Source organism: Papio anubis, chromosome 3 (genome assembly GCF_008728515.1).
Source record: "Papio anubis isolate 15944 chromosome 3, Panubis1.0, whole genome shotgun sequence".
Taxonomy (NCBI): Eukaryota; Metazoa; Chordata; class Mammalia; order Primates; family Cercopithecidae; genus Papio; species Papio anubis.
The window spans coordinates 126396212-126423069 of record NC_044978.1 but is presented as its reverse complement, the minus strand read 5'-3'; the positions used below and the strand labels follow the sequence as shown (position 1 = coordinate 126423069).

General features: G+C 41.1%; 1 protein-coding gene and 1 pseudogene across 4 annotated transcripts in view; both read left to right on the top strand.

Moving 5' to 3' along the window:
• The window catches only part of TMEM150C (transmembrane protein 150C), an 86342-nt gene that overhangs the window by 58795 nt on the left and 689 nt on the right, over positions 1-26858 (top strand). For all 4 annotated transcript variants that reach the window (XM_031664565.1, XM_031664566.1, XM_031664567.1 and 1 more), the window contains exons 2-7: positions 7555-7644; positions 8791-8844; positions 8980-9012; positions 9113-9180; positions 16040-16167; positions 22277-22454. In XM_031664565.1, coding sequence (XP_031520425.1) covers positions 7555-7644; positions 8791-8844; positions 8980-9012; positions 9113-9180; positions 16040-16167; positions 22277-22454 — 551 coding nt within the window. The remainder of the gene's footprint in view (positions 1-7554; positions 7645-8790; positions 8845-8979; positions 9013-9112; positions 9181-16039; positions 16168-22276; positions 22455-26858) is intronic.
• Positions 20519-21773, top strand: LOC108585920 (annotated as a pseudogene).

Genomic DNA, 26858 nt, shown 5'->3' with positions numbered 1-26858 from the left:
GGGATTATTCTGTCAATAGTGTAGGGACAGGCCAGGTTCAGTGGCTCATGCCTGTAATCCTAACACTTTGGGAGTCCGAGGCAGGTGGATCGCTTGAGCCCAGAAATTCAAGACCAGCCTGGCCAATATGACGAGACCCTGTGTCTACAAAAATTAACTGGGCATAGTGGCACGTGCCTGTTGTCCCAGCTACTTAGGAAGCTGAAGTGGGAGGATCACCTGAGCCTGGGGAGATTGAGGCTGCAGTGAGCCATGATCATGCCACTGCATTCCAGCCTGAGTGACAGAGAGAGACCCTATCTCAAAAAAAAAAAAAAAAATAGTGTTGGGACAATGTGCTCCATTGATTTCTGAGAAAAAGAATCCTTAGGTCGCTGGCATGAAAGGATCCCTATAGTCATCTGTCAGTTGAATGAAGGTGATTGCTTTTAGAAATCAAGACAGCATTGGAGAAAAACTAGTTGCCATTGGTTCTACTTAGGAATCATCATATTCTTTTGGGAATGGTAATGTTTAATAGAAATCCTTTACTACATGTTGTTTCTTGCCAGCACGTATGAAAAATGTTGTGGGAACAGGGGGATTGACCTCATTAATTGAATAATATTGTTTATATCTGTGGATGGAGGGAAGTCATATACTCTTAAGGTGACACCAGGTCACCTGACTATTATGCCTTCCCAAACTTAGGATTCAGTGAAAACAAAATTTTAATTGTTAGCAGAACAAGTGTGACATTCGTTGGTTGTATTGCATATCTCCCCAGGCTGATTTATATCTGAGAGCCTGCAAACATTTTAGGGGAAAAACAAAAGAAACAGTCCTCATCATTACCCCTTATAATTACAAATGAATGATAAGATAATACAAGCCCTTCACACTTGCCCATGACACAAAAGAAAAATAAGATTTACAGGTGATTAAAAAACAAACCAAGGATGCTCTTGGTTCATGGACACTGTGACAGTCGTGGTCATGATGGGCGACTCGTTCATCATTTCTGCTTCATTCCAGTTGGCCCTGAGAGCAGAATGAAAAATTACTGTAGCAGGGAGCTCATTTCCTGATAAATTACAAGACAAAAAAAGAGAACCAAAGACCCCCAACAGCACTTTCAGCATCATACAGTTAACATTTATTGAAATGCTGGCTAACATTTATTGTATGCCAGCCACAGTTCTGAGTGCTTTAAACATATTTTCGATCCTCATAAAAACCCTATATGGTAGATACCATTATTATTTCCACTTTGCTGATGAAGAAACTGAGACACAGAGAAGACTTAACCAAGGACACAAAACTAGTAAGAGGCAGAGCTGGATTCCAAGCCCTGGTAGCCTGGCTCCAGAGTCTGTGAACTATAGCTGCCTCTCTCCATTGCCCCAGGCAGGACAAAGTCCTTCTGTTTATAATAAGCAAGTCCTTTCCAGCCCTTGGAAATATAAACTACAATGACACTTCACAGTCATTGTTGTAACTGGTTCTCACTAATCAAGTTGTTTTTTTGTTTTTTGTTTTTTGTTGTTGAGATAGAGTCTTGCTTTGTCCCCCAGACTGGAGTGCAGTGGTGTGATCTCGGCTCACTGCAACCTCCACCTCCCAGGTTCAAGCGATTCTTCTGCCTCAGCCTCCCAAGTAGCTGGGACTACAGGCGTGCGCCACCACGCCCGGCTAATTTTTTTGTATTGTTAGTAGAGATGGGGTTTCACCATGTTAGCCAGGATGGTCTCGACCTCCTGACCCCATGATCCGCTGGCCTTGGCCTCCCAAAGTGTTGGGTTTGCAAGCATGAGCCACTGCGCCCGGCCCTAATAAAGTTTTTAAAGCTGTAAATGAAGATTGGGCTTTACTTTTCCATTTGTAGCTTCCATTTCCATTTGCGGCTTGAAAAAATAGAAAGTTTGTCTTCAAGGATTAGCATGGGTGACAGTATGCTATGTTCTTTCACTCCGTAGCTTCAGTAGCTAATAATGTACAAACTATCTGTTTTGAATTTGATGATAAAAGTATGAATAATCATATGACTTTGACTTTTTATTTATTTATTTGTTTATTTTTTGAGGAAGAGTCTCACTCTGTCACCCAGGCTGGAGTGCAGTAGAGCAATCTCAGCTCACTGCAACCTCTGCCTCCTGGGCTCAAGCGATTCTCTTGCCTTAGCCTCCCGCATAGTTGGGACTACAGGTACATGCCACCACACCCCGCTAATTTTTGTATTTTTACTAGAGATGGGTTTCATCATGTTGGCCAGGTTGGTCTCGAATTCCTGACCTCAGATGATTTGCCCACCTCAGCCTCTCAAAGCGCTGGGATTTCAGGCATGAGCCACCCCACCTGGCCATGACTTTGACTTTATAAACACCCCCTTTTCAAACCAACGAAAGGAGTTAGAGTCTTAAATAATAAATTAATATGGGCTTATAGTAACACTCTGTTCAATTCCACAAAATCGTACACTTTCAAGTGGCCAGGTGTTCTCTCGGATATTTGCAGCTTGAAGACTTCCAGAGCAACAAAAATGTCCACAGTGGGAGCCTCTGAAGATCTCATGCTACAGGTCATTTTCTCTCAGAGGAACAAAGAGAACTGCAGGGATGTCAGGTCACAAAACGAGCATAGAAGGTGGGAATTTTCATCATCTGACTCATAGTGTTCAGGAGCCCCACTGTGCAGTCTCACTCACACCACAGATTGAGTAAAAGAGAGTGAAGGGAACTCAGACTTAGGGAATGACATTTATGGGAAGAAAAGAACATGCGACAGAAATATACAGAGAGTTTGCAGTATTGGCTCTCTAGGAAGATTTGGCCATCTGGACGACAGCTTTGCAAATCATTTGGATAAATGATACCATTCGGAGGAGAGTCTTCCAAAGCAAATCTAAATGCCAGAACCCTTTCAAGAAAGTTTATGCAATTCTGGCTTTTTTCCTCCACTTTTTAGAAGCTCATGAGGTGACGTTGTCCTGGATATAATTAACCATTTAGGACATAGGAAGAATTATCTTTAATTTTTTTACTGTGAAGTATTATTAGAAGATTAATATAAATACAGTAAATATTATGTAGAATATAAAAGAAGTATGGGCCAGGCACATTGGCTTACATCTATAATCCCAGCACTTTGGGAGGCCAAGGAGGGCTGATCACCTGAAGTCAGGAGTTCGAGACCAGCCTGGCCAACGTGGTGAAACCCCATCTCTACTAAAAATACAAAAATTAGCCGGGTGTGGTGGCGGGTGCCTGTAATCCCAGCTACTTAGGGGGCTGAGGTGGGAGAACCACTTGAACCCCGGAGACGGAGGTTGCAGTGAGCCGAGATTGAACCCCTGCATTCCAGCCTGGGCAACAGAGTGAGACCCCATCTCAAAAAAAAAAAAAAAAGTATAATTCAGAATGTAAAGATACAACAAACCAGGTGTGGTGGTGCATGCCTGTAGTCCCAGCTACTAGGGAGGCTGAAGTGGGAGGATCTCTTGAGCCCAAGAGTTTGAGTTCAGCCTGGACAACATAGTGAGATGCCATCTCTTTAAAAAAAAAAAAAAATGCTGGCCAGGTGCAGTGGCTCACACCTGTAATCCCAGCACTTTGGGAGCCTGAGGTGGGCGGATCACGAAGTCAGGAGTTCGAGACCAGCTTAATCAATACGGTGAGGCCTTGTCTCTCCTAAAAATACAAAAATTAGCAGGGGCGTGGTGACGGGGTGCCTGTGGTCCCAGCTACTCAGGAGGCTGAAGCAGGAGAAGCGCTTGAACCTGGGAGGTGGAGGTTGCAGTGAGCCAAGATTGTGCCACCACGCTCCAGCTTGGGCAACAGAGTGAGACTCCTTCTCAAAAAAATAAAATAAAATAAAATAAAATAAAATAAAATAAAATAAAATAAAATAAAATAAAATAAAATAAAGAAAATTTAAAAAATAAAAATAAAAATGAATGCAAAGATAAAACTATTTTAGGAGTATGGAATATTCCATTCTTCTCCCCCTCTTTCCTTTAAGAGGCGAGGGGAAAATGTACTCTTCTAGCTGGAAGGAAACTGGTTGATTTAGCTCAGGGAAAGAGTGGAATTTATTCTTGCTAGGAAATACAAGTAAAGTTTGGGTGACACTTTCTAATGTGACTAGAAGCAATGGATCAGTTTATTTTCATGGTGTCTGGAAGGATGCAAGAAAGAGATCCATCTCCTACTTTTAACTTTAATTCTGAGGCAGCAGTAAGGCAAAGTTAACAGAGTTAAGTTGGCCATGGGCAGTGGCTCACATGGGTGGATCCCTTGAGCTCAGGAGTTCCAGACTAGCTTGGGCAACATAGTGAAACCTTGTCTCTACAAAAAATACAAAAAATTAGCCAGGTGTGGTGGCATGCAGCTGTAGTCCCAGCTACTTGGGGGCTGAGGTGGGAGGATCGCTTGAGCCCAGGAGGTTGAGGCAGCAGTGAGCTGTGATCGCGTCACTGCACCCCATCCAACCTGGGTGACAAAGCGAGATCGTGTCTCAAAAAAAATAAAAAGAGAGAGAGAGTTAATTTAATAGATTGTTTATCCTTTGCAAAAAGGTACTTTCGGTCAAGTATCTGAACTTGTCAAGCCAAGGCAGCTCAGAGAGCTGTGAAACTAAACCAAATTAAACATTCATCTCCAGACACCTCCTGGAATCCTTCCCCAGTACCTGGAGCAGAGAGCACATCAGAGTCATTTCTCTATTGCAAATTCTTTAGTCACAATATCAGCTGACAAGTGCAGGTAAATGAGAATCAGTGGCTAAATGGGACATCCCAGTACCTCGGGCCAGGAAATTAGTATATAAAGCTATTGTAGCTTGATGCCATGGTCTTAGAATTATCTTGTTAACCCTCTTCACTCTACCTCCCTGGTTGAAAGTTTCAATTTCCCACACAGACATTCCTAAAAGGGGAGCCAGCATGAGTATTTGTCCATTTGACAGTTGTGCCTCTCATTGTACATTAATAAGTTGTCATTCTGATTTATTCACCAATCTGTTGTAACGATAGTTAACATTTTCTCCGGGGCTGATAATTTTGAGTACATTGGATCATTCTGTTTTTGCAAAGGTATAAAATACCAGACTTGGCTTAACCTCCAAGGTACTGCCACTCTGTCCTTGATGTCCTTCTCCCTCTCTTTGCATTCAATAGTGTTCATTTAGTTGAATCTCACAATCTAGGAGCTGAAAGACATTTCAGCTCCTAGATTCTGTAAAACCATAAGAAAATGGTGTTACAGATTTAAGTAACAACCCAGACCTGATTAGTCAGTTATTGGGAAAGCTGAGGTTGGGAACCAGATCTCCTAAGCATCTCGGCTGTACTTATCCTATTAGAGGGCCCTATTTCAGTGGCAGACCTAGAATAATTGGTTTACATACTCAACCATCACTCTTATTTTCTGTGCTCCCTCTACATTTGACTACTTATGGAATTATTTTTGTTAGCATAATGGAGAGCTTTATTATGAGCCCACAACTTTTTGGACATAAATAAATGAATAGAGACTGACTAGCAATGTTGTGTATGCTTAAAATGTTCACTCTTCTTCCATATTATATAAACTAGACAGCCATGGACCACTAATTCATACAATAGTTTTCATATATTGCATAGAATGTTACGTATAAATAGTCATATTCATTAGACCTCGCCTCAGTATTTCCACCACCTGGTATAGTACCTGGCACAGGTAGGGTGTCAATAATTTTGAGTTGGATTGTATTGGATTAGATTCGTTGCAAATTAAATTATTGAAAGTGGCTCTAATGTCTTTCAACTCCTAGATTCTGTAATTTATTTAACACCACTGCCCAGATATGTGTTTAGACTAAGGCACAACTGTTGAAAGACACTTTAGTAGGCCCAGTGTCTATCTCCTAGTCCGAAAGATCTACGTAATCAGGTAGACCAGTTCAGGGAACTAAGACCTCCTGAGATGTTGCAGAAGGGATTGTTTTGCCATCCTGAAGTGACCATCATGTTCCCTCTCTTGTCTCAACACTTGGAGGGTCCAGGGAGTCCCAGCATATGAAAGCAGTTGTCTCGGAGGTATTCACAAATTGGGCAGTGCTGGTTCAAACCCAGTAAACAAACTTGCTTTAACTGCAAAAACTTGTAAAAAAATTGTAAAAAATTGTAAAAAACTTGTTTTAATTGTAAAACTCAAAATAAAGAGCATTGATATCTCCCTAGAGGTGCCATTTAATCACATTATTCTTCTGATTGTCAGGTCCCCAGTGTAAGTTACTAGGGCACTTAATTTTCTTAGAACAGGTGTTTTTGCCATAAGGATTATGTTGGCATCCAGTGTCTGAGATAGATTTTGTCTGGCAGTTAAGACATAAAGTGATAGTTATTTCTTTATGTTTAATACTGATAATTTTTCATAGACACTTCTGGAGCTTCTAGTTTTCACTTCATTTGTGTGGGGGGGATTTTTTATTTATATATTTTTGTAACATCCAAAACGCCAGACATATGTATTTTTTCATTGTGTTTATTAGCACTAATTTAAAGTTATACACAATGCATTGTTTTACAGAGCATTCATCTTTAGTCTCCTGAGATTGCTGCTCAATAACATGTCATGAGAAAAGTTCAGATTTGCAAAGCATTTGTCATTTCCTCCTGATAAGTGCTGATTTATTTAGTAACCATTTGTTTTTAACACCTTCGTCTGCCAGCCTATAGATTTATATACATGTCAGATCCATAAATACATAAATGTTAATATTAGCACTGAAAGTAGGTTGAAGTATACCTTTGGTACTTAGCTCTTCTAGCGAAAGTCCTAACCTAACCCAAACTCTTTTGTCTTTTCTTAAATGTGTCAATACTTATACAAGGATAAATGTTTTTATGAAAAATTTTCTGGCCAGGCACTGAGGCTCATGCCTGTGAGGCTTTGGAAGGCCGAGGTAGGAGGATCACTTGGGGCCAGGAGTTCAAGACCAGCTTGGGCAACATAGCTAGACCCCATCTATACAAAAAAAAAAAAAATTTTTAAATAAATTTTCTATGGCCGGGCGCGGTGGCTCAAGCCTGTAATCCCAGCACTTTGGGAGGCCGAGGCGGGTGGATCACGAGGTCAGGAGATCGAGACTATCCTGGCTAACATGGTGAAACCCCGTCTCTACTAAAAATACAAAAAACTAGCCGGGCGTGGTGGCGGGCGCCTGTAGTCTCAGCTACTTGGGAGGCTGAGGCGGGAGAATGGCGTGAACCCAGGAGGCGGAGCTTGCAGTGAGCCGAGATCACGCCACTGCACTCCAGCCTGGGAGCACAGCGAGACTCCATCTCAAAATAAATAAATAAATAAATAAATTTTCTATTAGTTCTCAACTAAAACTCTGGAATATTTAAGCTAGATAACAATCATCCATGGTAACTGTTTCAGGGATTTCCCACGTGAGTAGGTGGGAATGATGATACCAATTTGAATCATGGTTTCATAAAATACACTTTTTTTTCGGTTAGACTAAACTTTCTATCTTGAAAGAGTGAAGTAAATGTTTTGCCTTAATTATTAATACAGGTCTATTTTATTTCAGTGGTACAGGCATGGATGGGAAGAAATGCAGCGTGTGGATGTTCCTACCTCTTGTATTTACTTTGTTTACTTCAGCTGGATTGTGGATAGTGTGAGTATTCGCTCATTTCATTATTTAAGGATTCAGGTGCAATGTAGATAAAAATGTAAACCTTAATAGTATATGGCGGCCAGGCACAATGGCTCATGCCTGTAATCCCAGCACTTTGGGAGGCCAAGGAGGGCAGATCACTTGAGGTCAGGAGTTTGAGACCAGCTTGGCCAACACGGCGAAACCCTGTGTCTACTGAAAATACAGAAATTAGTCAGGCATGCTGGCGCATGCCTGTAATCCCAGCTACTCAGGAGACTGAGGCATGAGAATCACTTGAACCCTGGAGGCAGAGGTTGCAGTGAGCTGAGATCGTGCCACTGCACTCCAGACTGGGCAACAGAGCAAGACTCTGTCCCTGCCCTGAAAAAAATAGTAGATGGCATATCTATATGACTGTATTTATAAATACTTCAAAATAATATATTTTACTAATTCAACCTTGCTGAAGTCCTCATTTCTTTCCCATTTTCTGTTAACCAAAGTAAGTAACAAGAGTGAGTAATAATTATGCAAAGCAGGTGGTGAAGAATACGAGTTTATTTTGTGTTCATGTGTTCTTGTTGTGATGAACATTTTGTAAACTGGTTATTTGAATTAAATATTTACAAGATTTTCGAACTTGGTGCTAATATGCCGTGGATTCCATCTGCAGTCCAGTTCATAGTCAAGTTATTCACGACTGGGTCTGATATGTTTATAAAATGAATATCATTACATCAGAAGTCCTGGCTTACCACAAAATGTTCCCACGCTTGCTTATTTTAGGTAATATTCACCTTAAGAAAATTATTTTAGTTCCTTAAAGTTTGTTAGGAAAGGTAGGACACATATTCCTGAGAAGTTAGAAACTGAACCCTAATTTTAGTTTGCTCAAAGTTATAAGGTCTATTTCCTTGTTTTCTAGTTTCCAGTTTATAAGCATGGCCATCAATTTGGGGGATGTTTTGAAAATTAAGGAAATATTACTAATAATGACATTTGAGCTTCAAAGAACTAGATGAGCTATGGGTGAAGAATTGTAAAAGAGCATTTCTCAGTTAGAAAAAGTGAATATGAATTAGTGCAGTTAGTTTAATAAAACTGGGAAACAAATGATTCTTTTTTTCAATTTCTTTGTTCTATAAACTTATTCTTTTTTGATAGATACTTCATAGCTGTGGAAGATGACAAAATTTTACCATTAAATTCAGCTGAAAGGTAAAGTTTATCTGTGGCTATTTCATTGTTCATCAATAGATTTAGCAAAAACTTTCCCACTGGGAAGGTTAAACTGCACAAATGACAGTGCTTTAACCTGAGCTTCTGTGGTTTTTTTTTGTTGTTGTTATCCAGGAAACCTGGTGTGAAGCATGCACCATATATAAGGTAACCCAGCAATTCTCTTCTGTTCTGTGGGACCATAGGAAAAGTTAGGAGGATCATAGATTTTGATATAGTAACTATAAAACATTTCATCTTTTTCAAGCATTGCAGGTGATGATCCTCCTGCAAGCTGTGTGTTTAGTCAAGTTATGAACATGGCAGCCTTCCTAGGTAAGAAGAGTATAAAGAATGCTTTATGTGCTTTGGTACATTTCTTTTTTATTTTAAATTCTCCCAAACCCTTATCGAAACAATAGGGGGCTTAGTTGATCATTTAGTATCACATCAGGTCAGTATGCTGAAGCCAGCTCTTTGTCTTAAAGGTCTTTTTCTCTCGTACATCCATTTATATTCACCCTGCTGTCCTTACATTTTCTCTTCCCTTTACCATCTTTATCATTCAGATACTCTTGACTTGATTTATTTTGCTGCATAAAATAATATATTTCATGGTATAAAATCTTGCATGAGAATGTAATATTGTATAATACGTTTGCTTTGAAAAGAATGCTTTATTTATTCCGTCACTAGCAAAGATGAAAAAAATGCATGGGCTTTGTGATATTTGTTGATGTATGTAGATACTGTCTTTGAACCTAAAGGTCAACATTAGCATTAGGATTACACTCTCTCCTGTGCCTATAGACATAGTAAGCTGGCAAATGGAGAAGTAGGCTTAAAAAGAAGAAGAAGAAGAAACCTTTGGTACTCATATCTAGTCCCACTTCCTCACTTTTTCTTTGGGGTCCAAGACCCTCATGTAATATTCTGTCCCTCTGTGAGTGCATCCACGACCCTGCATAGTCCTCCGGAGATGGTGGGAACCAGCCATGCACTCTATCCTTTTTCAAATCTACCTTGTGTACCATCTCCTCAATGCCAGGCTTTCCCAGGGTCTCTCCAAGAGCCAACTAGCTGTCACTGTCAGCATGCTGTTAGGAAGGACCAGAGACAGCCCACCCTTCCCACAATGGTGTTCTGGAAGTAGTTCTTTTGATGGTGAGACTTTCACTCCAAGTAAAAGGTAGTAGTGTTACTGAGGGAATATTCGACCTTTGTGGGACATGTCCCCCAAAGAAGTAACCTGTTATTTCACCTCCCCCACAAAATTCCTACTCATTCTTAATGTGTTCTTTTTTAATGTTTGCTATAAGAATGGTAAGACCTTTAGAAGTCAGTGGAAAATCAAGGGAGATGGGTGGTCCAACATGCAACACAGGCAGAAACTAGTTGGTTCAGAAAGCCCAGAACATGAGAAACACGGAGAATGTTTCCCATCAGGCCCATCAGGCCTCTCTTGAATCTGTAAGCTTCAAAAAGAAGTACACTGGGGAGCTTCTGTACAGTTAACAAGATTCTTCCCTAGAGCTAACCACCTTTCCATCAAAGCCCTCCCCAGCCTTCCCCAAAGCATATCCCATTTGCCAAAGCAGGAAGCATCTGGAAGGCATGGGCTGCTATACTACCACTGAGGAGAAAGTTAAATATACCCTGATGCTGGAGTTGCTGAGTCTTTAAAAAAGCTCTCCTCTTTATGCCCCTGGCAGTCAAGACTTTCACATCCTAGATATTTACAAGTATCAAGATGGATGGCACCTGCAGCATCTGGTGCACCCGTGGGCACCAGGGCCAGTCCTGGGCAGTCAGGTTTGGTTGTCACTGCTTTCAGCCTCAGAGCTGCCAGGACCTTTATATGTACTCCTTTTTTCTACTCTTGACACCATTCTTCTGAAAAGACCTAATAAACTTATTCATCCCAAGACATAAATAGCTGCTAAAGAACATTCACATTTAACAGAGCACAAAGCCCCAAGAGTGAACCTTGAATGGCAGGGTCAGGGACCTTTCCTGGCCCCTCTGCCATCATAGCACGTAGGCTTGCAGGCTGCCATCTATTCGTATGATCATCCCACAGGGGGCAGCAACAATAATTAATAGCCATCATTTCTATTCCAGGAACAATGCAAAGCGCTTTGCAAATACTACCTCATTTAAGCATGATACTCAAGTCTGGAATATAAAAAAGCTATCACCAGCTGTCTGTCCTCCACTGGGCTTTAAACAAACCAGTGAGCACATTGGAAGCCATATATTATTTCCTTTGTATGCTTAAGACAAATTGATATTTCCCAGTAGTCTTTAAGTGTATAATTTTTTAAAACCCAGTTTGTATCACTCACAAGTTTATCCAGTTATAAGGCTTATAATTGACTAATTACAAAAGCATTTCCAAAAACAAAGCAATGAAAGCAAGATCCCCTCTTCCAGATGACATTTGTCATCATCTTATTCTCCAGTCCTTCGTGCTCCACCAAGAAGCAGTTAAGCTTTTGCTAACTCTTGCTCTAAGGTATTACAACATCCAGTGTTTATTCTGTATTATCGTTCATCATTTTTAGTACCATCTGGTAGACATAAAATTGATTAAGATTAGTGTTCAATGGGAGCAAACCAACAAGTATTTATTTATCAACTCTGAGAGTGAAAAAGAATCAGTTTACTAATGATTCCTTCTCTAAACTGTGGATACCTTCATCTCCCCAGGCCTGCCCTTGTTAGACTTCAGACTATTATTTTAATCTACATAACTGACTTTAAGAAATAACCCACACCGCCTATCAGTCACTGCTTTTCAGCAGCCGTATAGATTACAGTTTACAATCTAAAACTGAGTCAATGTAGCATGTATTAAAATTAGCAAAGATATTTTATCTTTTTTGGCAGACTAATCAAAGATTGAATGCTCAATTATTTTCTTTAGAGAATTAGTTATGCTCTTTGTCTTGAAACTGCATTTCTTTCCACGGGGTGGGAGAGAAAAAGACCTAAGACAAATGTCTTCAAAGGAATATAATTTCCTGCCCTGGGGAGGTTGTGAAGATAAAGCTAATAACTGAATGATTTCAGTCACCTAATAGCAGCCACTCTCCCTTCAGGCAAAACATATTGATGGTTGTGTTCTACTGCAGTCATAAATAGGAATTATTGATGCATAAAGAGTAAAACAAAACAAAACAAAACAAAAATTTGGCTAGGTACCAGTTTAGAACTGCAAGGAAGAGATGTTATTTTGAGTTTTGAATTTTAAAAACTCAGTCAGACTCAGAATTTAAAATGTAGTTAGAAAAATCAGCCATTATTTGATTTGCACTCTTTTGAAAATAGACAGGAAAATTAAGTAGGGGACACCTCTCTATAGCAAAGGACCGTTCTAAATACCAAAAACCACAGAAGGATGAGTTTTTAAAATCTTTTCTGAGGCCGGGCACGGTGGCTCAAGCCTGTAATCCCAGCACTTTGGGAGGCCGAGACGGGCGGGTCACAAGGTCAGGAGATCGAGACCATCCTGGCTAACATGGTGAAACCCCGTCTCTACTAAAAAAATACAAAAACCTAGCCGGGCGAGGTGGCGGGCGCCTGTAGTCCCAGCTACTTGGGAGGCTGAGCAGGAGAATGGCGTGAACCCGGGAGGCGGAGCTTGCAGTGAGCTGAGATCTGGCCACTGCACTCCAGTCTGGGCGACAAAGCGAGACTCTGTCTCAACAAAAAAAACAAAACAAAACAAAACAAATCTTTTCTGAAACTGTTAGTGAAATCTAAAACTTTTAATGAAACAAAAAAATACATCTATTGATCAGAACATGAATGTGGTAAAAGCTAGCATATATAAAGATGGCTTTGAAATGGCCCATAAGTCTTTTTAAAGAAGGTATAATTAAATCACTACTTGGTTGAAAATGGACTTCATAACAGTCCAAATCTGCCTCCATTCATACCTAAGTGTTAGTAAAACTGTTATGGGGCAAAATCTTTATTAGATCAATCGTTCTAAAAATTCAGCTAGAATCTATTTTAAAAGGAAAGCTTGCCTCCCCTCATCTGATTAATAATGGAGTTAAGAGGTAAAAAAGGGCAAAGTGTGGTGTTTAGAATGCAATTCTGGAAGTTAGGAGTGTTGGATTAAATCCCTGTCTTCAAATTGGTTTCTGTTTCCTGCTGAATTTCATCATTTGTTCATGATAAGATGACTTACCATCCATATTACAAATAGGACCGCTGGCAACGCAGGGGCCGGGAGATGTTGCAGGTCCTGTGTTTACTGGACAGAAATAGGTAATGAAGAGAGCGGCCATCAACTCTGTTCCCCTGGGCATAAAGGAACAAACTGTTTGGCTGGGTGGGTCAACATGAAGAGCCATTTCAGGAACTAGGTTTAGGACTTAGGTCAAGTTCCAGCACCATCCTATCCCACAAAATGACCAGAGAGAGTTTTCAGTGGTCATTAAAAAAAAAAAAAAAAAAATTAACCAGCCAGGCGCGGTGGCTCACACCTGTAATCCCAGCATTTTGGGAGGCCGAAGCAGGCGGATCCCAAGGTCAGTAGATAGAGACCATCCTGGCCAACATGGTGAAACCCCATCTCTACTAAAAATACAAAAACATTATCTGGGCATGGTGGCGTGCACCTGTAGTCCCAGCTGCTCAGGAGGCTGAGGCAGGAGAATCGCTTGAACCCAGGAGGAGGAGGTTGCAGTGAGCCAAGGTTGCGCCACTGCACTCCAGCCTGGCGACAGAGAGAGACTTCGTCTATATTATAGGCTCATGCCTGTAATCCCAGCAACTTGGGAGGCCGAGGCGGTCAGATCACCTGAGGTCAGGAGTTCAAGACCAACCTGACCAATATGGTGAAACCCTGTCTCTACTAAAAATACAAAAATTAGCTGGGCGTGGTGGCATGGGCCTGTAGTCCCAGCTACTTGGAAGGCTGAGGCAGGAGAATTGCTTGAACCCAGGAGGCAGAGGTTGCAGTGAGCTGAGATCATGCCACTGCATTCCAGCCTGGGTGACAGAGTGAGACTCTGTCTCAAAAAAAAGAAAACAAAAATTAAGTGTGCTGTCTTAGTGTCTTGTTATTATGTCCTAATAGCCATACACAACTCATTAGAAGGATATCCTATGGTGCCTGTGTTGAGCTCTCTAGGCTTAATCTAATGACTTCTTTAGCTGATGACCACTTTGTGATGGAGTGCTGTGTGTTCAATTACTCGTCTCCCCTGCTTCCTCCTCCTATTCTTATCCTAAAATTAATAAGACATTGTGCCTATTTTTCATCCTCTGGGATAGTTATTGTCATTGTTAAAGACTTCAGATATAATTCCTACCTAGGTCCCTCAAACCAATAGTTTGAGAAACTGTTGTTAACCCAGGTATAGTGTATTAATTTTCTGATCAACAGTGGATACTAGCTGAAGCATATACTAAAATACATATCAGGGCTGAACAATTTGAGATTTTTATAAATCATGATTTATCTCTATTTTGTTTCTAAAATCAAAATATTAATCAAGTTTTATACCACTCTTTGATCAGAAGTACTTAGAACTAAAAGTCAACTTATCGAGCTTAAAGCCGTAGGGTTACACTGTGAAATTTAACATACTTGGGAAATGTAAATTTATGGATAGATTTTCTTTATTAATGACTACTAATAATGGCCTGTAATCAAAGAAAAACCTTTAGCAAATAATTACCAACTTAATTGCTGTATAAATAAGGTAATTCTTGAATTTCTAATTGTCTTTCCTGCTGAACCTTAATGTCAAAATAAATTATCTTAGTAGTAAGTTTGTTTCCTTATATGTAGATATAATTTACATTAATTGAAGGTGATTTTTCATCATTTATTGACTAACCTCTGCCAACTCTTTGTATAAATATGAAAATATCTCTGCACTAGGCAAAAGAAAAGGATTAGATTAGGGCCTTGAGTATGGACTATCCCAAGGTTACTATTAGAAGTCAGATTTGAAATCTAAGTAACTTCCCTCATTCTCTCTTCAAATTCTCTGATACCAATTTGCTTCAAAAGATAGAGTGGACTTTTAAAATGAGTAATTAATATTATTTTCAGGAATTGAGTTTTCTTGATATACTAGGTACCATTTTCAGTACATACCAAATCTCCCAATCTGCTGTGTTCAAATACAGGTTTCATATGTGTGAATATTGTAACTTCTCTAATTTAGATTAACTATCTTTGTTGTTTGACAGTGAACACCTCTAAGTAGAATCAAAGGGAAGTGAGAGTAAAACCAGTAATAAAGGAACTTGTACACTTTCCATTATCTTTCTTCCTCTCCCCAGGAATGGTTTATGGCACTAGCACCAGTAGTTTTGTCTAGATGTGGTAACCTTGTCTTCTTCCCATTATGTTCCTACCCTATCATTATTTTCCACACTGTTCTAAGCTAAAGAATGACTGAGTTGGCCGGGCGCGGTGGCTCAAGCCTGTAATCCCAGCACTTTGGGAGGCCGAGACAGGCGGATCATGAGGTCAGGAGATCGAGACCATCCTGGCTAACATGGTGAAACCCCGTCTCTACTAAAAAATGCAAAAAAACTAGCCGAGCGAGGTGGCGGGTGCCTGTAGTCCCAGCTACTCAGGAGGCTGAGGCAGGAGAATGGCATAAATCCGGAAGTGGAGCTTGCAGTGAGCTGAGATCCAGCCACTGCACTCCAGCCTGGGCAACAGAGTGAGACTCCGTCTCAAAAAAGAAAAAGAATGACTGAGTCCGTCTGTCTTTATCCCATCTTATATGTTGTGTGCCAAGCCTCTGCAGTGCTCTCCTAAGCCAGTCTGTCCTGTGGGGACCTTGTTTTTGAAAACTCTGAGAACAACACCATTCATAGTCCTATCATCCTTGCCTCACCTAAGTAACATACAGCCCTGCTGCCTGGAGTCCTCTCTGCCTCTCTGCCTCTCTGCTTTCCCCAGATTGGGTGTAATAAAACATCTAAATAATCATAAGCATTGCATGGAAAGTTTCTCTGAAAAATTGTGGATCATTCCAGAGATGTAAAATGTACTGTGGTGAAAAGTTTAATTTTGCACATTGTGGCTTTAGAATTCTCCCTCTTACCTAAGAAAATAGTACAGCAGCAAAATAATAATAATAATAATAGAATTCTGCCTCACAGTCTAGGTGTGTGATTTAATTTCTTTCATTTTAAGACTTTGCTTTATTCCTAGCCCTTGTGGTAGCTGTTCTGCGCTTCATACAACTGAAACCGAAGGTTTTAAACCCATGGCTGAATATTAGTGGATTGGTGGCGCTGTGTCTGGCTTCCTTCGGAATGACCTTACTTGGTAATTTTCAGGTACTTGATTTGGCCTTTTTCACCTCCCTCTGACACTGGTAAGACCTTCACTTGTGAGATTATCAAAGCTATTGAGGTATAATCACCATATGGCCCATATAATTCTGCACGAACCTTTTTTTAAAAAAATTAGGACTCTTTTCCATGGCGCCTCGGAGGCGTTCAGCTATTTCAAGATGAAGCTGAACATCTCCTTCACAGCCATTGGCTGCCAGAAACTCATTAAAGTGGAAGATGAACGCAAACTTCGTACCTTTTTTTTTTTTTTTTTTTTTTTTTGAGACGGAGTCTCGCTCTGTCGCCCAGACTGGAGTGCAGTGGCGAGATCTCGGCTCACTGCAAGCTCTGCCCCCCAGGTTCATGCCGTTCTCCTGCCTCAGCCTCTGGTGTAGCTGGGACCACAGGCACCCGCCACCACGCCCGGCTAATTTTTTTTTTTTTTTCGTATTTTTAGTAGAGACGGGGTTTCACCATGTTAGCCAGGATGGTCTCCATCTCCTGACATCGTGATCCGCCCGTCTCGGCCTCCCAAAGTGCTGGGATTACAGACGTGAGCCACCGCGCCCAGCCAAACTTCCTACTTTTTATGAGAAGCCTATGGCCACAGAAGTTGCTGCTTAAGCTCTGGGTGAAGAATGGAAGGGTTATGTGGTCCGAATCAGTGGTGGGAATGACAAACAAGGTCTCCCCATGAAGCAGGGTATCTTGACCCAGAGCTATGCCCACCTGCTACTAAGGGGCATTCCTGTTACAGACCAAGGAAAGCTGGAGAAAGAAAGAGAAAATCAGTTCGTGGTTGCATTGTGGATGCCAATCTGAGCGTTCTCAACTTTGTTGTTGTAAAAAAAAGAGAGAAGGCTATTCCTGGACTGATACTAGGGTGCCTCGTCGCCTGGGCCCTAAAAGAGCTAGCAGAATCTGCAAACTTTTCTTTTTTCTTTTCTTTTCTTTTTTTTTTTGAGACAGAGTCTCGCTCTGTCGCCCACACTGGAGTGCAGTGGGGCCATCTCGGCTCACTGCAACCTCCGCCTCCCGGGTTCACGCCATTCTCCTGCCTCAGCCTCCCGAGTAGCTGGGACCACAGGTGCCCGCCACCACGCCCAGCTAATTTTTTGTATTTTTAGTAGAGACGGGTTTTCACCATGTTAACCAGGATGGTCTTGATCTCCTGACCTCGCCATCTGCCCGCCTCGGCCTCCCAAGTTGCTGGGATTATAGGCGTGAGCCACCGCGCCGGGTCAAACTTTTCAGTCTCTCTAAAGAAGATGATGTCTGCCAGTATGTTGTAAGAAAGCCCTTAAACAAAGAAGGTAAGAAACCTGGGACCAAAGCACCCAAGATTCAGCGTCTTGTTACTCCATGTGTCCTGAAGCACAAACGGCAGCGTATTGCTCTGAAGAAGCAGTGTGCTAAGAAAAATAGGGAAGAGGCTGCAGAATATGCTAAACTTTTGGCCAAGAGAATGAAGGAGGCTAAAGAGAAGCGCAAGGAACAAATTGTGAAGAGACGCAGACTTTCTTCTCTGCGGGCTTCTACTTCTAAGTCTGAATCCAGGCAGGGAAAAGATTTTTTGAGTGACAAACAAGATCAGACTCAAAAAATTAAAAAAAAAAATTAGGAACATTGGTTCCTAATATGCACAGGTTCTCCAGAATTCAGCCCTTCTAATCTCTCAGGCTGGTCTTCCTGAGTTCTCTTAAACGTGCGAGGGTGTTAAATATGCCTATGAAATACAGTGTGGCTACTGAGAAAAGCAGCTACTAGAACAGCTGTATATTTTCTACAGAGGATTTCCAAGTGGTTTATACTTTTTTCGCAACAAATTGGATCCTAATGTACCCTTCTAGAAAACCAATAGGATTATTGCCTTTCTATAACTAAACACCAAACATCCTTTTTGGATAAAGCATGCTTTCAGATTAGCAAGTTTATGCGGAAGTCAAGTTTGAAAGCCCAGAATTTCTCTAGGACACTTATGGCTTGTATAAAGATATACTACTCCTAACTCTTCTTCCTAGAAATTCAGAAGCCCAAGGTCACAACCTTTAAGCATAATTTTCCTTGCCAATACCATTACCCAACTCTTGACAAGAATGATTTTATTTGTAAAAGAGACAAGGAAACCTCTGTACTATGATAGTGGCTGACTGATTTCCCTCCCTCCCCACCAACCTCCAACCTATGCTATTTATACTACTGCTAGAAACTTCCTCCTTGTGGGCAAACACTGATCCTGACACTCTTCCCCTTGTCTGTTGAATGAAACCCCAAAAGGCATAGGCATTAAAGACCCTCAGCATTCTAGTGTTAATTTAGTAACGTTCCTAATGAAAATAGTAGTGGATTTTCTAAGGCCATTTCTTGTCCTACCCTCAGCACTGCTGGTTCATTCCCAAATGAATGGATCAGTCATTCCCAAAGACTTCCCCTGGCACATAGTAGCAACCCAATAAGTATTTTTTGCTTGGCGAGTTGTAAATGGGCAATCCCACCAATTCCTCTAACTGTTCTATCTCCCATCTATATCCAGCTAAGCAACTAGAAAGCTGCATTCTTAGAATATATTGGCTGAGGCAGTGATTACCAGGAGAATATTTGAGAGTTTATCCTGTTACGATCCAAAATGTAAGGCAAGGCATGGGGCATTTTAACTGAAATTTTGGTGGGAGTCTTTCCTCCACTTGCCGGCCTGTGCTGAGGGTACAGGCATGTTGTAAAGTGCTCAATCACTATTGTTTCTCTCAATCAGGGCTTTGATGAGTTACTAAGAACTCATTTTGTTCTTTAGGAAAGTCCTAGAAAAATCCCCAAGATTGGGTGGCTTTGGTGAACCACAAATACTCAAGACCATGAATGTTGACACCGCTTATGAAGAACATTGGCTGAAATGTAACAGAATACATGAGAAATGACGAATTAGTTTCCCATGGAGAAACCAGGTGGCTAGTATATGGGATGGGAGACAGACTTTTCAATCAATCCCTCATTATAATTTTTTTAAGTTTAAACTATGTAACTATATTATCTTGTTTTAAAGATTAAAAATAATAAATGAATAGATTTATATAGCTTGGAAAACCAGTTTTCTAGAAGCAAAATTTGATTTCAGGTATCATTATTTTAAATAATTTTGAAAATATATCTTTTGAACTGTGAGAGAAAACATGGCTTCTTCCAAAAAAGACGTAAAAATCCTACAGCCAAAAACAATAGAAAAAAGTGTAAAAGGAAAGTAATATTGATTTCATGCAACCATTATGAACAACAATGTCAAACAACAAAACATCTGAAGGCAATAGCAATTCAAAAAAATAATACTTTCACAATGGGTTTAAAAGCCGTATCTTCGACAATCGATTTTACTTTCCTATATGTGCAATTAAAAAATATATGTTGAAGAAAAGGAAAAGGAAGAAAATTTTAAAAAAATATGTAAATATATAATAATGAACTTTTATCATACCACTGTGCTCTAGCCTGGGCAACAGAGCAAGACCCCATCTCAAATACATATATATGTATACAAACATACACTCTAGGTTTGATGAAGACGTGGATAGACTTTGTTTTTTCTTTTTTTGAAGAAGTGGATAGTGTTGGTGAAGTATGATTCACTAAAAAAAATTATGATCTAATGGTGATAATCTGAAAAATATGTATATTTACATATGTATACACATGAAAATACAAAAAGAGTTTTAAGTGATGGATATATTTTTAAAATATTAGTGGGTAATGATTTGGAGAGTTTACATCTATAACCCCCAACAGCAATAACCTAAATGGGAGTCCTCTATAAAAGCCTTGAGTATGAATCTTCAAATACTGTTGTCCTACTGTGGGTCTCTATATGTGGCAAAAGCTCATAGGTGACAGTTTTTCTTATTACTATGGGAAAATAAAACTAAAAAAAAAAATTCTTATTAACAATGAATTAGGGCCGGGTGTGGTGTCTCACGCCTGTAATCCCAGCACTTTGGGAGGCCAAGGCAGGTGGATCATCTGAGGTTGCGAGTTTGAGATCAACATGGTAAAACCCCATTTCTACTAAAATACAAAAATTAACTGGGCGTGGTGGCATATGCCTGTAATCCCAGCTACTTGGGAGGCTGAGACATGAGAATCGCAGTGAGTGGAGATCGCACTACTGCACTCCAGCCTGGGTGACAGAGTGAGACTCTGTGTCAAACAAACAAACAAACAATAACAACAACAAAAACAATTACTTAGGCCAGGCACCATGGTGGTTCATGCCTGTAATCCCAGCACTTTGGGAGGCTGAGGCAGGAGAATCACTTGAATCCGGGAGTCAGAGATTGCAGTGAACCAAAATCATGCTGCTGCACTCCAGTCTGGGCGACAGAACACTCCATCTCAAAAAAAAAAAAAAAAAAAAAAACAATGAATTAGTCACATTACATAGACGGGCCAGTTTTGTAAGAGTGAAGAACAGAGCTTAAAGGGTTTTAGTTATCTGTGCCAATTAAATATTGACTTGCCTAGAATTGGCTGTCCTCCATCAGTAAATATATATTGGCCAGGATTGATGGCTCACGCTTGTAATCTCAGCACTTTGGGAGGCTGAGGCGGGATTACTTGAGCTCAGAAGTTCATGACCAGTCTAGGCAACGTAGGGAGACACCATCTCTATAAAATAAGATAAAAAATGAGCACTCTCCTCCTGCTGCCAAAGGTGCTGAAAGGAAAGAAGGCCAAAGTGAAGAAGGTGGCTCCGGCCCCTGCTGTCGTGAAGAAGCAGGAGGCCAAGAAAGTGGTGAATCCCTGGTTTGAGAAAAGGCCTAAGAATTTTGGCATTGGATGGGACATCCAGCCCAAAAGTGACCTCACTCGCTTTGTGAAATTGCCCCGCTATATCAGGCTGCAACGGCAGACAGCCATCCTCTATGAGCAGCTGTGATTAACCTCTGTAAGTGTTTCCTGCAATTAACCAGTTCACCTAGGCCCTGGACCGCCAACCAGCTACTCAGCTGCGCTCGCTAGCCCACAGGTACAGACCAGAGACAAAGCAAGAGAAGAAGCAGAGGCTGTTGGCCTGGGCTGAGAAGAAAGCTGCTGGCAAAGAGGATGTCCCCACTAAGAGATCACCTGCCCTTCAAGCAGGAGTTAACACTGTCACCACCTTGGAGGAGAACAAAAAGGCTCAGCTGGTGGTGATTGCACACGATGTGGATCCCATCGAGCTAGTTGTCTTCCTGCCTGCCCTGTGTCGTAAAATGGGGGTCTTTTACTGCATTATCAAGGGGAAGGCAAGACTGGGATGTCTAGTCCACAGGAAGACCTGCTCCACTGTCGCCTTCACACGGGTTAACTTGGAAGACAAAGGAGCTTTGGCTAAGCTGGTGGAAGCTATCAGGACCATTTACAACAACAGATCCGATGAGATCCTCCGTCGCTGGGGAGGCAATTTCCTGGGTCCCAAGTTTGTAGCTCACATTGCCAAGCTCAAAAAGGCAAAGGCTAAAGAACTTACCACCAAGCTGGGTTAAATGTACACTGTTGAGTTTTCTGTACATAAAAAACAAAGTAATACAAATTTTCCTTCAAAACAAAAAAATTAGCCAGGCATGGTGGCGTGCACCTGTGGTCCCAGCTACTCCAGAGGCTAAGGTGGGAGGATCGCTTTGAGCCAGGGAGCCGTGATCACACCACTGTATTTCAGCCTGGGAGACAGAGTAAAGACCCTGTCTCAAAAACAAAAAAAACCCAAAAAACGAAACACACACACACACACACACACACACACACACACAAAGCAAAAACCATGTCCGAATCCCTGGTCGCATTTTCTTAGCCTGGAAAAGTTTGGGGTGTATGCTTGTAGAAACATTTCTTTTTCTGTAACTCTCCTGTTGTTTTCTTTTACTTTTTCTAAACAAATGTTTTTAAGGGTTGGGGCTATTGTTTATTTCCTTCATCCCCTCAGAGTTCAAACCATTTGAGAATAGAACAAAGAACTAATCTTTGTACAATCTATTATCCCATTGTTGGGATATTTCTTTTCCTATCTTTTCCCCTCATATATTCATTCAACTTGCCTGTCTTCTTTGCTGAATGGGCTTTCATGTGTCATTATCCATTCATGCCTAAGCTCACGAATGATGAAGAAATCCATAACGTCGGAACCTCTTTGACTTTTGGATTTGGCACGTTGACCTGCTGGATCCAGGCTGCGCTGACACTCAAGGTCAACATCAAGAATGAAGGACGGAAAGTTGGAATTCCACGAGTTATTCTGTCGGCGTCTATCACTCTCTGTGTGGTCCTCTGTATCCTTTGAATGTGAAAAGGTTCTTTTGCCAGTAAGATGAAAACAAGGAAGTTGTCCCTGTAGCAGAACCCAGTGGGTTAGGATATTCTGCCAGATTATCTCAGAATCTTAAGGCAAAACAAAGGTAAATGGGTATAAAAACAAAAACTCTCAGACCGATTTTTCATGCCAAAGGGGAGATGGAGAAATAAAAATAAAACAAGGTCTGCCCTCTCCAGATTGTTTCAGTCTTCAGGAATGGTGTCATACACTCTCCTTTCACTAATGATGTAAAACTTCTTATTTGTGAAAATCAGAGAATGCATAGCCAAAAAAGAATTGTCATTTTTCTCTCCAGCTTAAAAAAATTCATTTGTGATTTTATTAATGGCCCTGTTATTTCATTTCATTTGTAGCTCTGAAATGAATTTCAGAGGACCAGTACATTTATATCTTTCCGGAAAACAATGAAGCTTTTCTGGAAGACAAATTCAAGCTCTAGATTAATGCTGCGTGTGTAGTTTTCCTCAAATATTTGAGGCTTTGGGGTGCTATCCGTTTCCCTTCCTCCCCTCAGAGTTTGAACTAATTGAGAGTGGATGCTAGAAGCCAGATGGGGATGAAGAAATCAGCCTTTATCCTAGTAAACCTGGAAAGGAAAATGCTGCAGGTCTCCTCTCTTACACCTTGGAATTCAACTTAACCCTCCAGTAACAAGCAGAGAAGCCAGGGAAAGGCAGAGGAGAGCACCTCACTCCGCTTAGCCCCACACAGATCCCAGAGACAGTCTAGCTTAGGATGGAGTGCAGTGACCTCACCTACTGGTAGTGTGGCCCAATAGAAGCCTGCCAGTTCCCATCCCACCAATCAAATCAGTCACTCATTCCATGGCATGGAGTAATCAGAAGTGTTCAACACTTTGGGAGGTGGAGGCAGTAGGATCACTTGAAGCCAGGAGCTCAAGATCCACCTGGACAACAAAGGGAGACCCTGTCTCTACAAAAAAATATATATATAAAATTCAGCTGGGTGTTTTGGCAAGCACCTCTAATCCCAGCTACTGGGGAGGCTGAGGTGGGCTCGCTTGAGCCCAGGAGTTTGAGGCTGCAGTGAGCTAAGATTCACTCTGTCTCTAACCATCAATCAATCAATCAATCAATAAAAAAGGCCTGGTGCTGTGGCTCATGCTGTAATCCTAGCGCTTTGGGAGGCTGAGGCAGGAGGGTTGCTTAAGTCCAGCAGTTCAAGACCAGCCTGGGCAAGATAGCAAAACCTGGTCTCTATAAAAATTTATTTTAGAAAAATTAGCAGGGTGTGGTGGTGTGCACCTGTAGTCCAAGCTACTTGGGAGGCTGGGTGGGGAGGATCGCTTGATCCCAGGAATTTGAGGCTGCAGTGAGCTGTGATCATGCCACTGCAATCCAGCCTGGGTGACAGAGTGAGACCCTGGCTCAAAAAATAAAAGGCAAAAATAAAAGAAATGTTCCCTCCAATAAGGCCCTCCTCAGGAAACCAGAGAAAGGAATCAAGGTTCCTAAAGGGTGTATTGTACAGAAAACACAATTACACATCTTCAGTCATCATAATCACCAATATTTAGACACTGTGCTAGGCATTATTCTAAGTACTTTAAATGTATCAACTCTTTTTATCCTCACTTAACATGTAAGAACAGTGAATCACAGAGAAGTTTAATTTGCCTAAGATCACACAGATGATGTGTGGTGGATCAAGATTCAAACTCAGGCTCAGCTCTTGCACTCTTAACCACTACAGGACCCCAAGTTAGAGAAAGTAGCTTCAGAATGAAACAATGGCATTTGCAGCAACCTGGTTGGAATTGGAGACCATTATTCTAAGTGAAGTAACTCAAGAATGAAAAAGCAAACGTCCTACGTTTTTACTCATAAGTGGGAGCTAGGCTGTGAGGACACAAAGGCATAAGAATGACACAGTGGACTTTGGGGACTCAGGGGAAAGGATGGGAGGGGGATGAAGGATAAAAGACTACAAATTGGGTACACTATACACTGCTTGGGTGGGGGGTGCACCAAAATCCCAGAATTCATCAACTAAATAACTTATTCATGCAACCAAACACCACGTTCCCCAAAATCCTATTGAAATATAAATAAATATAAATAAGTTCAAAAATAGCTAGAAAAAAATTAAGTATATCAATTCAAAAAAAAAGAGAGAGAGAAAGTAGCTTTAAAATATGAATAGAAGCAGACCCTAAGATGAGGGGGGAAAAGAATAAAATATGAAAACATACATAGTTCAGAGCCCATTCTCTAGTTAGTGGAGTATTTGGACTATTTATTTCTTCATTCACAAATTCCCATTTCACCATTTTGCTGATTTTTCAAAGCTCTACAGTCACATTAGATAGAGAACATTTAAGGACTTAAGTTCAAGCCAAAAAACTTGGTGCTTGCTAGCAACCTAATAAATACTCTATGAACAAAAAGATCAAAACTCTGCCAATATAAGATATAAGGAGATATGCTTTCTCCATTAATTTAAGTAATAAGTTAATATTGCTTTGGCAATAGTTTGCACCCTTCTTCAGAAGAATGTGCAGGCTTTAAATTATTCCGAGATGTTTTTTGTGATTTAAGACAGGGTCTCATTGTGTCGCCTAGGCTGGAGTGCAGGGGCATGATATTGGCTCACTGCAACCTCTGCCTCCCGAGTTCAAGCCATCCTCCCATCTCAGCCTCGAGAGTAGCTGGGATTACAGGCACACACCACAACACCCGGCTAATTTTTGCAGTTTTAGTAGAGACGTGGTTTCTCCATGTTGTCCAGGCTGGTCTCGAACTACTGGGCTCAAGTGATACACACTGCTCAGCCTTCCAAAGTGTTGGGATTACAGGCATGAGCCACCTTGCCCGGCCTATCCCAGGTTTTGAGCTTTCACCAAATGCTTCTGTTTCATGCTCTTTCTGAACACATGGAATCTTTTTTTTTCCCCCCTTCGGTTCTCAGGTGAATGGATTAAGGCCCAGTCAGAGCAAAGTTTGGCTGAAGTAATTTCACACTCTTGCTCTCTGAAAATTTCCCGATTTCAGGTCTTGAGGATAAAACTAATTCTAAGGAGACATTTCTGATCTTTCTAAGTAAATGTATTTAGTTCCTCAGACACTTGGCCTTTCACTAAAGCATGCTATGAACTTTTTACCCTTCTTCCCAGCTCCTCCCTCCATTTATTCGGTTGTGTATATACAGATACAGATACACACACACACACACACACACACATTCCATATATATCCAAGCATAAAAGTCTCATCTGTTTTTCCTTTTTTAAAGATGGAGCCTTGCTGTCGCCCTAGCTAGAGAGCAGTGGTGCAGTCATAGTTCACTGCAGCCTCAAACTCCTGGGCTCAAGTGATCTTCCCACCTCAGCATTCCAAAGCACTGGGATTACAGGCGTGAGTTACCCCACTCGGCCTCATCTGTTTATGCAAGTTTAAATGTGATATGAGGAATGAAACTAGTCTATACAGTATTGTCTGAAAGACAATAGTAAAAATTAGAAGAGACAGACGGGCCAGCCACTCAGACACTGTTAGTAGCACTGCAGAGCCACACACAGCTTACATGTCAGTAGTTAGTAATTTCATATGTTCGAAATTATTTCTGTAGATATAATGATAACTACGAATTCATAGTCATTTGCAATTTGCAGTGCTTTCTTCTTCTTTTTTTTTTTTTTTTTGAGATGGAGTCTCGCTCTGTCACCCAGCCTGAAGTGCAGTGGCTGGTCTCGGCTCACCATTTGCAGTGATATTTTTAAAATTAGCTTTATTTTGGCTGGGTGCGGTGGCTCACACCTGTAATCCCAGCACTTTGGGAGGCCGAGGCGGATGGATCACCTGAGGTTGGGAGTTCAAGACCAGCCTAACCAACATGGAGAAACTCCATCTCTACTAAAAATGCAAAATTAGCCAGGCGTGGTGGCGCATGTCTGTAATCCCAGCTACTCGGGAGGCTGAGGCAGGAGAATCGCTTGAACCCGGGAAGCGGAGGTTGCGGTGACCCGAGATCGCGCCATTGCACTCCAGCCTGGGCAACAAGAGTGAAACTCTGCCTCAAAGAAAAAAAAAAAATTGCTTTATTTTTCTGGCCAATTAATTACTTTGGAATTGTAATCCTTTTTCTAATCTCCCAGTTTTGTAAGCAGCTACAGAGTACAGCTGTTGAATACATGGCTCAGGAGTTAGAGTGCTTGTTTGAGTCCAGCTCAGCCAATTAATACCTGTGTGACCTCAGGTAAGTTACTTACCCATTTGGTCTCAGTTTCCCTATTTTTAAACAAACTGACAATTATTTGGATAAGAGAGTATTTAAGGGCAAATAGAACATGTAAAAAAGAGAAACAAAAACAATGATAATAGGATTGTTGTGAGGATTAAGT